The 15167-nt window shown below is 39.3% G+C and overlaps 1 protein-coding gene across 1 annotated transcript in view; it reads right to left on the reverse strand.

Moving 5' to 3' along the window:
• LOC114437503 (PQ-loop repeat-containing protein 1) overlaps positions 1–15157 on the reverse strand; it is a 39979-nt gene extending 24822 nt beyond the window's left edge. Inside the window, exons 1-3 of the mRNA XM_028408251.1 lie at positions 14838–15157; positions 11872–12138; positions 11593–11726 (exon numbers count right to left, since the gene is read on the reverse strand). Coding sequence (XP_028264052.1) covers positions 11593–11726; positions 11872–12080 — 343 coding nt within the window. The 5' untranslated portion in view covers positions 12081–12138; positions 14838–15157. The remainder of the gene's footprint in view (positions 1–11592; positions 11727–11871; positions 12139–14837) is intronic.
• Positions 15158–15167: the final 10 nt, after the last annotated feature.

A 15167-nucleotide genomic window follows, 5' to 3' on the forward strand; every position in this document is an offset into this window, starting at 1 on the left:
TGATATAGAGAACATCTCTGTCCATGTGCACACAAACACACACACACACAGGCCAAAAACACTTCCTCAGGGTATAATTAACACATCAGTCTCAGTCCACAGTAATTAGCGTAGCAGCGACTCATTAAAAGTCATTATTTAGATAGAATGTCCATTGACCTTCCTCACTATCTGGTTGGCCACATTTCTTTCTTCCCTTCTCCTTGTGTGTTTTGCCTAAACAAAGTGTCCATTACAACTACACGATGTTAAATATAATATATATCTACAATCGCTGTGTAAATGAAAAACAGAATGCAATGATTTGCAAATCTCATGAACGCATATTTTATTCCCAATAGAACATAAAGAACATATCAGATGCAACTGAGACATTTTAACAATTTTCATGGACAATATTACCTGTTTTTGGAACTTGATGGCAGCAACAAAAAAAAAAAAAAAAACTTTGGACAAGGGCAACAGGAGCATTTGACAACTGATGAGGTTAATTGGCAACAGGTGAGTAACATGACTGGGTGTAAAAGAAGCAGTTCAGAGGAGCAAAAACTCTCAGATGTAAGGATGAGCAGAGGTTCACCCATCTGCGACAAACTGCGAGAGGAGCATCTGCTCCCATCCAGACAGCGTTTCTTTCAGAAAAAGCCACATACGGCATCATCATATCAGCATGGCTTTGCAGTAAGAAGAGTCCAGGTGCTGATTTGGCCTGTCTGCAGTCCAGACCGTTCACCAAAAGAAAATGTTTGGCGTAGGATGCATCAAAAATCCAGCAACAAAGGCCCAGGGCTGTTAAGCAGCTAGAATCCTGGATCAGAAGAAGAAGAAGAAGAAGAAGACAACATTCCTCTCCTACAACTCCAGCAACTGGTCTCCCTACTTCCTAGACATTTAGACTGTAGTTAGAAGAAAAGAGGATGCTACACAATAGTAAACATCGCCCTGGCCCATCTTTTTTGGGATGTGTTGCTGCCGTCAAATATTTTCCATGAAATGGTAAAAAGTGCCTGTGTCAACATCTGTTATGTTCCTTATATTCTATTGGGAAATCTTTCATTTACATTTTACACAGTGTCAAAACTTGTTTGGAATGGGGGTTGTTCATCAAAATCTAAATCTATTAATAGTCTGCTATTTCCAGCAAATCATCACAGAACGAAGTGTTTCTGGACTGAACTTGTAGCAGGCCGTATCACTTCCATTTCCTGAATGGAGAATGAAAAATTGCAACTTAAAAATCCAGATGGACATCCTAATCATTCGAACTTACTGTTATAGCAAAGAGATACACTTCACAACAACAAAATTGGTTTTTGATAAACGGTGCAGACTGTCACTAAACCAATCCACGAACACCTTCATTAGCCGCCCCAGAACCTGTATCTCTATTTGGAAATTAAAATGAGTTTATCAATTGGCTTTCAGTCACTCCTCATAACAGGAAACAAATAGGCCTACTGTTACTGTAAGATTGCATCAGTGTCCACTTGTTTGCTTCAGCACTCCATGAGAGGAGAGAAACATAAAGAAAGGTTTATAGAGCTGGTGGGAGTAAGAGTTATTAAATTAAGAAAATGGAAACATGAGAGCAAATGAATGAAGTTTTAGAAAGTCAAACTGACAAAGGGAGGACAGAGAAAGCGATACGTGAGCAACTATAGAGATAACTGCCTCTCTGAGGAGTCTGCGAGATTAGCTTCCTCTAGATGAGATTGTTCCAGTCTCAGAGTTTATTAAAGTGGGACATGTTTTATAGCATGGAGGCAAGGTAAACATGACTAACCAGGATGGCCAATTGGTTTGCAGTTTATTTAAAAGCTAAATATATTACTCCCAATTCAACAAAAATAAATCAGTCAGGGCAAATGAACCAGAATGTCACCAAGGTCTATAAACTGATTTTGATTTCAACATGAAGCCATGAATGTTAAAACAGCAAAATATAGTGCCCATTGTTAGCTGTTGAACCTTTGGCTTCATTGATTGTGTATGCCAGCTACTCCCACCTCTCTGGCTGTGTTGCAGATAATTATTTGAGCTGCTCATTGTAGCAGCAAAGGACACGTAACAATGAAAATTCACCCAACACAGTCTACACACCCTGCTCAGTGATGTTGCTATTTGTCTTGCTAGTTTAGTCATGGTCTGAATATCCAGGTTTGTGTGGGTGTTTGAGTTTGAGGGCAGTCCTGCAGGCACTGATGTTCTCGGTAAGCACAGTGTGACATACTGGAGACGAGTCAGAGGAGTCTGCACAGTCCACTGTCTTATGGATAGCAGAGCGCCCAGGGCAGAGCATCACCTCTCCAATTAGGACAGCAGCAGAGCAGGCTCCCTGCTACATCATCCTCCATACACTCACAACTGTGAGTTCCTGATCACCTAAAAAAAATAGATCATCCCTGAACTGTTGTAGAGTTTGCAGTGCGAAAACTTTCGGGGTGTTTTTATTTCATGGCAAGTTTGAGATTGTAACTTAAGGTGTAACAGTGGTTGTCAAACTGCTGGTGACACAAGGAAGATTGACAGGGATGGATTTAATCATGCAGCAAACCTCTCTAACAACCTACATATTGTATATTTAGCCTGTTTAGCCCGCCATAACTATCCCAATTAAACATACAGTTTTAGTGTGATTCCCTTTAAGGCAGAGATATTTATATTAAGAGGTGTGAGACATGACATTAAACAAAATTCTCTCAGTGAGCCTGAAACTGAGGGCGAGGATGAGGGATTTTAAATTTGAATCCTATTCCTTCTCATCAGAAAAACAGTGAGCAACGAAGCCATGCTGGAGTGTAGAAGGAAAGACTAAGGCCAACCTCATTTCAGTTCCACAAAACGAGAGAATAATGAGCTTAAACCTCATGGCAATGAGTGCTTTATAGTGCCACCTCCTTGACATTGTGGAGTCAAGGACTAATGTGCATTAAGCCTCGCATAATTCTCTAGGCTATTCTGCTCATCCTAAACACAACACTGCTGCAGTGTAGGAGGAATAATAAAAGAAATTCCTCTGTGGCATCAGCTTTGTGATCAGCAGTTTTGCTGCAAAGAACCTAATGTTTTAAGGTCTTAGTCATTTCGTGTCTTCCTTTTGTTTGAAATATCTAGCTTAGGAGAAAATATGCAAACTTTTAGGAAATATTTTAGAAGCTTAATAAATGTTATGGGTTGAAAAGATGGTGAGAAACAATTTTAAAAGAGACAGATGCTGACAAGGAAACAAGCTGTTGAACTTCCTCCATTGGGAATGGACATTCAACACAACTATTTGATACAGGGCATTATTCAACAATCACCCCAACTGGTGTTTGCATGCTTTCTGTTTCCCCAGTGTTGCGATGGAAAGCAGTTTTTGCTGCTCTAATGTTGCTTCAAGCTGCAAAACAGCACTCTGTGTTGAATTAAGTCTATAAATCCATATCAAAGACAGAGAGCATACAACTCAGTTGCACATTTTCTTTACAGGACTGTAAACAGCTCAATACATTTCAAAAGATGTTGGAAATCATTAGTCTTTTAGTCTTTAACTATCATCTCTCTGCATGTGTAAGATTAAATTTACATTTTCTGGTCACAAAGCAACACATTCTTTTGTTGTTGAATAGTATTTGGCAAATAGTAATGCATTGCTTCTTATAAAATAATCTGACATTAAAAAATAATGGTGTTAACTTTTTATATTCATACAGCTCAATAAAAGTCATTACCCATCCCTATCCTGCAACTAATTGTAATGTACGCTGTGGTTTTAACAACATCAGCCAGACAAAAGTGCAGCTGATCAGACTGTCAGTAAGACAAAAACAATAAAAAACAATTAATAAAAACCTTCAGTCAGGGAAAACAAATCTGCTTCATCCCCTGTAAAGGCACTGTCACACTGTGTGTGGGAAACTACAAGCAAACACACAGGGATACCAAGCTGTGTCCAACATGCTAATATGCTGTGGTTAACAATCAATCATGTTCTCATCTGTGGCTGCTGCTCTTGATAAGAAAGAAGAGACGAAGTTTTAGAAAACTGTATAGTATATAAACTGTATATGTATTTTAATATTACACAGCAGCATAATGTTGCTGTCATCTTTTGTATGAAGGCCACTCAATTTGTTGTTAAAGGTAGGGTAGGAGATTTCATTCTGATGCACTTTTGTTAAATTAGCGTAACTTCTCTTTACAACGAGGCGAGTATAGTTGGCTGGTTGTCACTCTCTTCCTGCTCTGCGTGCATCAGAGAGGTACGTGCATGATGGCCAAAGTCACAGACTGGTTGGGAGGCGTGGCTTCAGGATGATCTCCGAGAGAACGTACGAACGAACGAAGTGTGTTTACTTTCAAAATGTGGCTGACTCTCACTAAGTTTTTAAGTGAATCAACTAAAACTTAATCAGTCACAGTTCTTTGTTTTCCATAATTTTGATTTTAAATAGTTACATATATCTTAGAATTTGTTGCATATTTACCAGACAGCTCTCCTATACAGATAGGTGCTGGGCTGGTCTTTCATTGATTATTGACTTAGCGGGCTTCTGGCCGGGCTGATATATGAAGGTTTTTATCAACATAATGACACACATGCAACACACAATCTGGTCCCTAAACACTAAAACAGATGTGCAACAAACCCTGAGACATACATTCAAAAATAGTATGCACAACATAACAGATACACTTAACACCCTCTCTTTAAACACACACACACACCTGTCGGGTTAGCAGAGATGGATGGTGATGGATGATGTCTGTTTGTCAGGTCTCCTCTCTGGTGCTGGTTTAATGAGGCGACACACATGTCCTGACTGACACAACCAGTTCACCTGGGTCAACGTCAAGTTCATGAATTACTAACCCACATCTATAAATAACCACAAGGTATTGGGGCAGACCCTTAGAGAGGCACCAAGAAAATTTGATCACCATCAGATTTTTCATCGGAGATCCAAAATTTATTTCTCTTCAGCTTGATGTAAATGTTGTGAGATGAGGTCTCATCAGGGGATAGCAAACAGTATATGAAGAAAGAGAATGCTTCTCATCCAGAAAGCATATTAAATGTTCACATTAGTCCTTCCCAAGGTGTTTGGATTAGAAAGTGGGTAGCAAAAAAAGAGCCAAATGATACATCTTAAGGCAAAAGAATGCAAAGACGAACATACAATGCTTCTGTTCTACACATGTACGCATTGATCACAGCCCTGAAATAGCTAAATGGAAATTTCCCATCCTTTCTTGAGATTTTATCATTTATCATTGAGATTTTATCATTTTATCATTTACCTATCAACATGTTTTGGGCCTGCAAAGTTTAGGTATCACATATTACATTCCTTAAGAAATGAAACCTGAAGAATATGAGTTGTAATGTTTTAATAATTCACCCTAGGCCAGTCATCTGTACTTGCCACTATTCACTGCAAGCATTGACACAGAGGTAAAAACAGCCACTGGCGAAAAAAATACAGTCTAATCAAATCCAAAACCTAATTACAACCTTATCTGTGTTCCAGAAGAAAAAAAAACTTCAGGAGAAATTATCTCGTTCTGCATTTTATTTCCATTTTCTAAATATTCAGCCAATATGCCTGAATGCTAATTAAGAACCTCTCACCTAGCTGACTTCATTTGACTTGCTAATTAAACTCTGTTGTTATCAAGGGCTTAATTAAAAACACTTCGTGTTGAAAGTAAGCAAAACACTTTTTTGTGTGTTGTAGGTTATGTAAATGCAGTTTAGGTTAAACTGTGTATGTGTGTGTGTTACACTGACAGACTGACTTAGTACTGCAGGTAGGTGTGAGAGCATACAACAATAGAATGCTACTGTTACAGTAATAGTGGTGCTCTGCGTAGAGGCTGATTGCCCCTGCCCATCACAATCTGTTCATCACATATGGTATTTTCCATACTAAACCTCAATAATAGTTATTTCAGATGGAAAGGAAGACAGAGGCGCTCTGACCATTGGCCTTTAGTGAATCTGTTAAACACATTTCAGTTTACTGTACGAGATGATGCGACAGAAGAAGCAACTGACACCACGAATTACCTGCTGACCGCTGTAAGCTAATATATTCTATGGTGTTTTCGGGTTCAGTTTAAACAGTATGCATTGTACTCAGCTATTTGGAATATGACTATGAGTGCACCACTGAATAATGTAAGAATATTTCCATTTATGCTCTAAATAATTTACTATAATGGAGACTACCTGATAAAAGCCTAATATGCAGCATAGATCTGTTCTGCAGACTATGTGAGGATCACAAAAGGGTTGCTAATTACTGGGAGACTATGGTTCCATTATAAACAGAGGATCAATCTCAGTGCACATTCAGGGTGTCCAGGATTACATCTGCTTATGAACCTACAGTTTGTGCTGCAGCTGGGAAAACTACTACTTAACGACTACTCATAGCAGAAGTTCATGTGGGTCTCTCTGTTCTTTGCTACCAAGTGTGCTTAGTAAAAGGTGTCTTTTCACTCCCATGTGTAATTTGTAAACACTTTACACACACAACTAATTGTACTGAATTTATACGAATTGTTCATTTGATTTCTGAATTTAAAATAATGTCAGAATGTGTGTGTATGCCTTTTTTGAGTTGTGGGAGAAAAAGAAAAACATCTTAACCGTAGCTAATACTGAAGAAAAGGAGAATAAAATGCTTTCAATATTTTCTCACATTCTCTGCATATCAATTAAGTCTGCTCAAGTGCATACCTGTGAAATATTTAGAGTGGAAGAAATAAATTAAACAGCACTATTGAATATGCAAGGCCTTAGCATACAGAAAACAACAACAATGCTTTCATGTACGATTGCTGCCAAAAGTCAGAACATATTTATATTCAAGGCAGTACACTGACTCAGGGTCACCACTCTTTATCACTGTCCAAAAGAGTAAAACAAAGCAGCCTCCAGAGTAAATAAAGGTTTATACATAACATGCATGGCTTGGTTAACTACAGCATGTGCTGCAGAAGTAAAACATTCAGCATTCTTTTACATGCAAGCTGTTCAGCTACAGTTACGAGTCTATTGATCAATTACTGATGCATGTATTGATTAAGGCAGAAAAACTCAAGTTATAACTATGGCTGATAGCTAGACTCGAATATTAAGGCAATAAGTATGTAAAACACTGTGAATGCTCACTTGTTCTTAGGCAAGATTTAGAGTTAAAGATTATGTTGTGACATTGCAGACAATAAATGAGCTGTTGGCTGGGCAGGCATGCTTTAAACAATTCGTAGCACGTTTCCTCTGACTAACCTCTGCTGCTGAGAGGTTATCAGGAATAAATTGAAGTTGGGCTCACCACCTAATGGTTTTTAGGATAACCGCAGGGTCAACACTGGCTATCAACAATCCTATCTCTTCTTGTATTTATGGTCCGGTATAATCCAAAATGCCATTGGTTACTTAGGTTGTGCTTTACCAACTTCAACCACTAGAGGAGGCTGTAGTTCCATCTTCAAATGTCACTTGGTACCCAAGTTGTACTAAATGTTCCGTAATTCCTATTAACAGCATTGTCCACAAAAAAGGATTTCCCGGACTTGTGTTTCCTCAGTTCTGTTACTCCTCACTTTCACTGAACAAAGCATAGCACCTATAGGTCACATTTGCCTTTGAACATATTCTCTCCCCTTAGCCCCATAGCTGGCTCCCAGACCCTGCATCATAAGGGCAGGACTGTTAATGTGGCACCCTAGGGCAGCCACTGGAAGTCACTGCAAAGTCAGCTCAGAGTAGAGACCAATACAAAGACCCAGGCTCCAGTCTAACTCAGCAAACTCTTACTTTATTTTAAAGTTTTTTCTAACATTTATTGAAAATATATTTTAAAGATTTTTTAAAGATACCTGTGTTATGGACATTGTAACAGTGCTGACGCAGATCAAGAACAGCTTCTGTTTTTGCTGACCTTTCATTCTGTTGCTACTGAATCATGAAGGCACTGCTGCAGCAGAAAGAGCAATTACAAGCCTACTGACATGCACACACACAGACAAAAATACTCATCCAGTCCACACCTGCTCACACTCAGTAATGATTATAAAAAGATGAACCATTCTTTTGTTTATGTGTGTTTACAGACAACAGTTTAGGGGGTACTTTTGCCAAAACCCAAGCAAGGTTATACCTGTGGCAATATGGATTCACAACAAGATGGTTCAGAAGGCTGAAGCAAGGCAACTGGACTAGTAGAGTTTTCTTTACGCTCATCCAAGCAGCTTTATCAGTTCTAACCGAAACAGGTGTATATGTGCACACATAGTCCAGATGCCTTGCTTCAACCTACTGAATGAAAATGACCTGGATGACTGAGAATCTTCATCAACAACTCAGGTGGTCAGGGATCAGTTCTGCTTGAACTGTGGTGTAGTCACGACACAAAAATAGTTGCAGGGACTCTTGGCAGATGCAAGGTGGCCTCGTAACCAGAATCCAGGAATTAACTGTGATAAATCAAAAACTCTTTGAACAGTGGTTCTTTTTACCCTAAAAAATAGCTTGTATAAAATGATGTTTCAGTGCTGTGAACAAACAAAGGATTCAAAGGGTATGCCTGATAAACAGTTTCTGTAGAGCAGGGGTCTCAAAGTAGCGGCCGCTACTTTGAGACACGCACTTATTTACTGAGGCTTGTCCTGTGCATTTTATTTTTATTATTAATTGCCCTGTCTGTATTTTTTGATATTTAGTTTGAATTTTTTTTGAGGAGTGGCAGCCTCCGTTCTGCTCGGCGTGTCGTTTCTGTCTCTGCACGCTCGCGCATTTCTCTGCTGCAGAGGAGTTCCGCCATATTTTATTTAATTTCTATTCACAATAGATTTTGTTATACTAGTCTACATAAATGTCATTGTCTATGACATGCAGTTTATTTAGTAAACAATGTTTAGCTTTTAGTCTTAGTGAAACTGAGGGAAATTCAGGCCCAGGAAAATCACCTCTTATCAATTCGATCGATAAGGTCATTCAACTAACGATTATTGAATTAATCAATAATTTGCATCCCTATTCTGACCTGTTATTAATAAAGATTGAGACGATTGGACCACTTGTACTTTTTTGGAATATTTCAAACCCTTTTTTTTAACACGGCCTTAATGCGGCCCAGCCTCACCCAGACTCTACCCCCAGCGGCCCCCCGGGTAAGTTGACTTTGAGACCCCTGCTGTAGAGGAACACTGAGCCTGCAATCCTATCATTGTTCACGAGAAAACAGGAGATAAAATGAAGAATGCAGAATGTGTATAGAATAATATAACAAGCTCCCCTTGATGCTACACAACATCCCTCACCTATGAGGGCAGTTTGTGTTTACTTCCAAGACTCTCACACTCCTTTAGTCAGACCAGCATGGTGCCTCTTCTCTCATCTTCCAGACTACATTAAAAAACAAGCCATCACTGTTTCCTGGCAACAATAGTTAACACCTGTACTTCGTCAAAGAAGTGTTGTACATGTAAATGTACCATTAATATAAACAATAGTAAAAGAGTATGAAAGCAGTCTGGCAGGTTTTTGAGAAAGGGGCCAGCTGGAACTTAATCAAACTCTTTTTGAAAGAGGCCTGAATAAAACGGCAACAATGCACAGCCAGCTGCACTTTGTCGAAAGAGCTGTGTGTGCAAGGATGGATCGCACAAAGCTGAATGCCAGATTTAGTCATAGCAAAGACTTCAGCCAATGGATGTCCCTAAATTGTGGAATATGCAGAATTCCAATAACAAAACATGCCATCTCAAGATAGAAAAATATTGAGATGGCAAATAAATCAGCAGCAACCACAAGTGACACAGACAAGTGATTCTTCATTCTGCATCTCTGTCACAGTTTGTGTTTCTGTGTGTGTGGCTTTTGGAACCTGGAAAATTAGGTTAATAAACAGAGGACAAGTGTTGGCAATTAAAGCAAAGAAGGAGATGGGGTGGGGATGAGGTAAAATAGCAACAGAAGGACCAACAGAAGGAGGGGAGAGGACCAAAGAAAAACAGCGGAGGCCTGAAAAATGCGGCGACATGAAAGAAGATCAAGAGGTACAGAGCAGAGAGGGGTTTGAAGTGAGCAGCTTAGAAATGCAAGAAAATTAAGGTTATACCAAAAAAGGCTAATTTCTAAAACTCATATCAGTAAACATCATAAAGAGAAGCAACTGCTTCATGCAGTGATGACCCTGATCTGTTGGACAGAACTACAAGAGGAGGGATGGAGGGAGGAGCAGACAGTTGTGACGTGCTGTTCTGATCTATTCTTATCTTGACCCCACCATCCCCCCTGTCGTACCCGCTTTCTGAAACCAGACCTCAGGCCTGCCCTTCAGAGAGAGGGGCTGACTGAGAGGGTCGTCATTGCTATGTTTTAGCAACCAACATCATAAGGAAGAAAACTGTAAGACGTGCTCACTTTGTGACACTTGCAGACACCTTTGATCTAATGCCACTATATGCCAGAATCCTACAGAATCCATACTCAACCATCACTTTTACCTATGCCATGAAAAATGTAATGTATGATGATGAGTAATGTGCAATCTCTAGTCCCTCTATCAAAACTGACTTAATACTTGCCAATGACAGGAAAACAAAGAATATTCTTTCAAACTGTTATCATCATGTATGCCTTTTACTTTGTAGGCTATGCCATAAAAACACACACAAAAAACTGTTCTCAAATTGAATTCCTGTCAGCCCATTTGCAAAAGCAATCAACTTGAGCATCTGTATAAAAACACGATAACCCATAAAAGACATCACCCTATAAAGAATGACCCTGAAAATAATCTTAGATGGGCTTCTTTTCTTGGCACTTGCACATGCAAGGTATGCGCACACACACACACACACACAAACACAATGCTGATATTGGTCTTCCTAATCTTAGCTGGCTTTATCCCCTGTCACCCTGCACAATGCCTCCTCCACTCACACTTTTTTATACACACAGTCATGTTTCCACCCGTTTAGAGGACAATGCATTGAGTTACATTTATTGTAATCAGATTTATTTCCCAAATATTCATTATACTTTTGTGGGATCCTCAATATGTAAGAGTGTTATGTCTGGACAGTGTACGCTATACAAGTTTTTGCATGCACAAAGGCACACAGTTGAGCTCAGTCTTGAGCTCTGCTCAGTAAGACTAATCTCATGTGTGACAGTACGGCACCTTATGTATCCATAGGACAGTTCTGCTTTGCTTTGCACTTTCTTGCATACCACAATAACTATGTAAGTTTCCATTCTTTTTCTCTCTCCAGGCTTTTCTATCACCTGTGCACAGTAACATGGCTTTTAATTTATAAGGAGCCTTATACGAAATGAGTGGAATAATGACCAGAAGATGACAATAAGTGTTCCTGGTGTGAAGTGTTCATTTAAGCTTTTCCAATGGCTCCCTCTTTTGGCAGAAAGTATGCTCTAAGGCACCTGCCATCTAAACTGCTGACAGAGAAATTAAACGCTTGCTGTGTCACCTGCTGCCTTGAAATTATTTGTAATCTATCTGTGTCAGCTTTAAGTAAGTGATTATCCGTAACTATTGTCAGTCGAAATGATTTTGGCACAAAGTTGGGTACCTGAAAGCCGATGCTGCTTGGTGCTGACTCTGTTGGTATTTTGGACGGCGCAGCAGAGGTGGAGCATGGCAAACATGGTGAGGATCATCACCACACTCTGAAGCAGCAGGGTCAGCTCAAACTGCTTCCCTATCCTGTCATAAGAAAACAACCAATAAGAATTTAAAAACAAAAAGAATAGAACTAAAATATTATCATGACCAAAACAGACAAGATTAACCTGAGCATTTAAAAAAGCCCCACATTTTTAAAAAGAAATGCTGAGGCTACAACTCTCACCAGAAGAATATACGAAGAATGTTGGCGATGAGCAGTACCAGGCAAACTCTGGTGGAGAAGCCCTCAGTGTTGCTGCTTCTCTGGATCTCCTGGTACTGTGGTACATAAGGCAGGGCTCCTCCAAACACCATGAGGAAGGACGCAATCCAGGACAGCAGTGTCCACGAGCCCTCCATGTCCTCCTCCTGTAGAACAACATCTGCATCCATCACACCGAGGGACTCTCAGCAGTGTCCAGGACATATAGTAGTGGCAGCACCCTGGAAGCTGGTAGATAACAGTTAAAGGTCACAGTACGGTAATTAGAGTAAGCTTACAGGTGTCACATGAGGTTTCATTCTTCAAGTGCCAAACAGCACTGAAACATATTAGGCAGATTACATTTTAATGCCTGCATAACGCCTGTACCAGTTGGCATATCTCTTCACTGCACAATACCCTCTCTCTTTCCAAGAAAAAATGAATTATAGCAGACTAGTGGCTCTGTAGAACAGCCAGAATGGCCACAGTAAAATATACTTAGGATAAGACATATATTTAAGAACTATAAAATATAATATACAAATCAAACATAGAATTAGCATGCCTTTTTCATTTCTTTGTGGGAACACCACAGCATAATAAAATTAATGCATTCCATTTTGAGGCTGGGAGACTGCAGTATTGTTAATGTCATAGTAACATTTACAATGGCCCCATGGAGCTTTTTTACCAGAAGTAAAAAAAAAGCCACCTATGTGGAAAAAAAAAATACTTCTATTCTAAATGTTGGTTTAGGATTCATTCCTGACATGTAGACATTTTAATATTCACTAATGCTACAATACAGATTTTACGCATTAATCATGTACAACTGATGCTAATCTGCATATTATGTAGGTAATATAATCAGAATCAGAATTAATTTTTTTTGCATTATTTTTTGCTTTATTTTGCATCTGTATTTGCATCTGCCAATAGGCAGCATATCAGGATGGTTATCAGGAAGAACAAACTGTTGATTTCTGAGTACAGTTCCAGAGTTACAACATGTACTAAGGCTTGGACCTCAACTGTTTCCCCTTTTCTGCATTTTGCTAAGTTAAGAAGCTCTCTTCAAAGCAGTTAGAAAACAGAAGTCCACTGACTGATTCATCTGAGTACTACTATACTCTTATTAAAATGCAACATTTACAGCTTTATGACTAGCATTTTTTTTCTTGACCCCTTCCTCTTATAATTACTGTGTAGAATACCAAGGGCATAGTAACAAAAGTTTAAGCAATGCTTACTACACAGGCAAATGTGTGCTAACTTGAAAGTAAAGTAAAAGTATAAAGTAAACTGGGTTCACAGCAGCTTAATGTTAATAGAGTTAAACCTTTCAACTTTATATTAGTCGATCTCATGCCAATCAGTATGACCCACAGGCAGAAAATATGCAATGCACTTATTTTATTAACACTGAACTGAATAATTGTGCGATTTAATTTGCTACTTATTACCCTGAGGCAACAATGGCACAGACAAGAGTAACATCTTTTCATAAAGATCTGGGATGAAAACTTGCAAATTACTTTTTTCATTATTTTAACACACACACACACACACACACACACACACACACAGTACTGCGGCTTACACAGCAACACTTGAGCAGGATGGTGGTGACAGGTGGGGAATTGAATTCAAAGATTTGGCAATGAACCACATGAAGAGAAGAAGTGGAGTGTAGGGGAGGGTTAAATGGTCAACAGCTAGTGCAGACAAATATGACAGGCAAGTATTGGGGACACAGTTGATATGACCTGGATGGGAGGTGTCAGTATTTGCTGCCACAATGTGCAGATAACAATTTCTAATCCAAGGCTGTGTTTTTTCCCCCGCATACTAACTGACTCATATCAGGCTACATGACTAAGCTGTCCTGTCTGCCTTATGTGTTTGTTGTGATTATGGTTGTTCATATTTCAGCCAATGTGAATTTGCACAGTTCCAAGGAAATGACCTCGAATTCTTCTATGTTTCTATGTACACAAAGGCATGACCTAACCAAACAGTAAAAGGCACAGGAAGTTAGTGAGGCATGAAACCTGAGAGACTGATTCTTTTTTCCCCAATTGTTGTGCAACTTAAGGTTAGTTTTCACTTTCAAACCTGAAAAAACGATGGGGCCAGGTAAGGTATGCATGATTGTGCTCCCATACTGAGCCAGTGTCACCTGACACATCATCACTTAGTATAGCTTGGGGGAGGGGGGGGATTTCTGACAAAATAAAACCTCTACAACAGGTTGATGGTTTTTATTTCAGAGAGAATGGTTGATTGAACTGGAGTTAGATTAACCATTTAAACTAATCTCCCATGAATCTCATGGAGCAAACCTTTGAAATATGAATACATCAGTTTATGTCTGTCACCTGCAGCCTTTTAACACACTCCATAAAATGTTGTTACAAGTGTTTTGGAGTTAAACATTATTCAGGGATTTAATGATCCAGCGTCTTAACTTCACAGTGTTGTTTATACTAACATTCTTCACTGAGTACACCCTGAAACTAAACTGAAAACAACAAAATGAAAGTCTATGTTCCTTGGCCTGGGAAAGCATCACAGTAGCCTATATGTATTAGGGCACCTGGTAATAGTACACACTCTGTTATGTAAGTAAAGCATATTTTCATGGGGTTGGGCCAACATGCCTGAACTTCCTTCCACACATCAAATTTTGGGCTACCGGAGCAGCTACTACAGTAACAAAAACACAAGGAAACTGTCACACACTGTCCGGTTACACTGGTGTAAAATGACACTTTTTAATGTCGAGGTCACCACGCTGAGGTAAAGAATTATCTCAGTGTCAAAAAAGTATGATTTTTTTTTTAAATAGTAATTTGGGAAACATGCTCACAACGCACGGCGCGTATTAAGTCGCTTAAGATTTCATGGCAGAATTTAAGATGTTTAAACATTTCAGGTTTACTTACCAGTTGCCTTCATTCACTTGTCCTGCAATTTATACACACACACACACACAGACATACAAATGTTACAGCGTCTAAACACTCTTGGGTTCCCAAGCAGTTCCAACTTTGAAATCCCAACTCGCTCAGAGGAGAGAGGTGCGCGCGCAGGCAACAACTTCCACGCGCACTCGACATATACATACGCCGGATTATCATTTAATACACGTTTATCTAATTCCAGCGTTAAATGTCCAGATGAGGTGAGGCTATGGCGCGTAATTTGATGCAGCCAGACTTAGTAAACAAATGCTACAGTACCAGAGTCTGTATGAGGCCATAAAGGGTAAATAA

This window comes from Parambassis ranga, chromosome 6, assembly GCF_900634625.1.
Source record: "Parambassis ranga chromosome 6, fParRan2.1, whole genome shotgun sequence".
In the NCBI taxonomy this organism is placed as follows: Eukaryota; Metazoa; Chordata; class Actinopteri; family Ambassidae; genus Parambassis; species Parambassis ranga.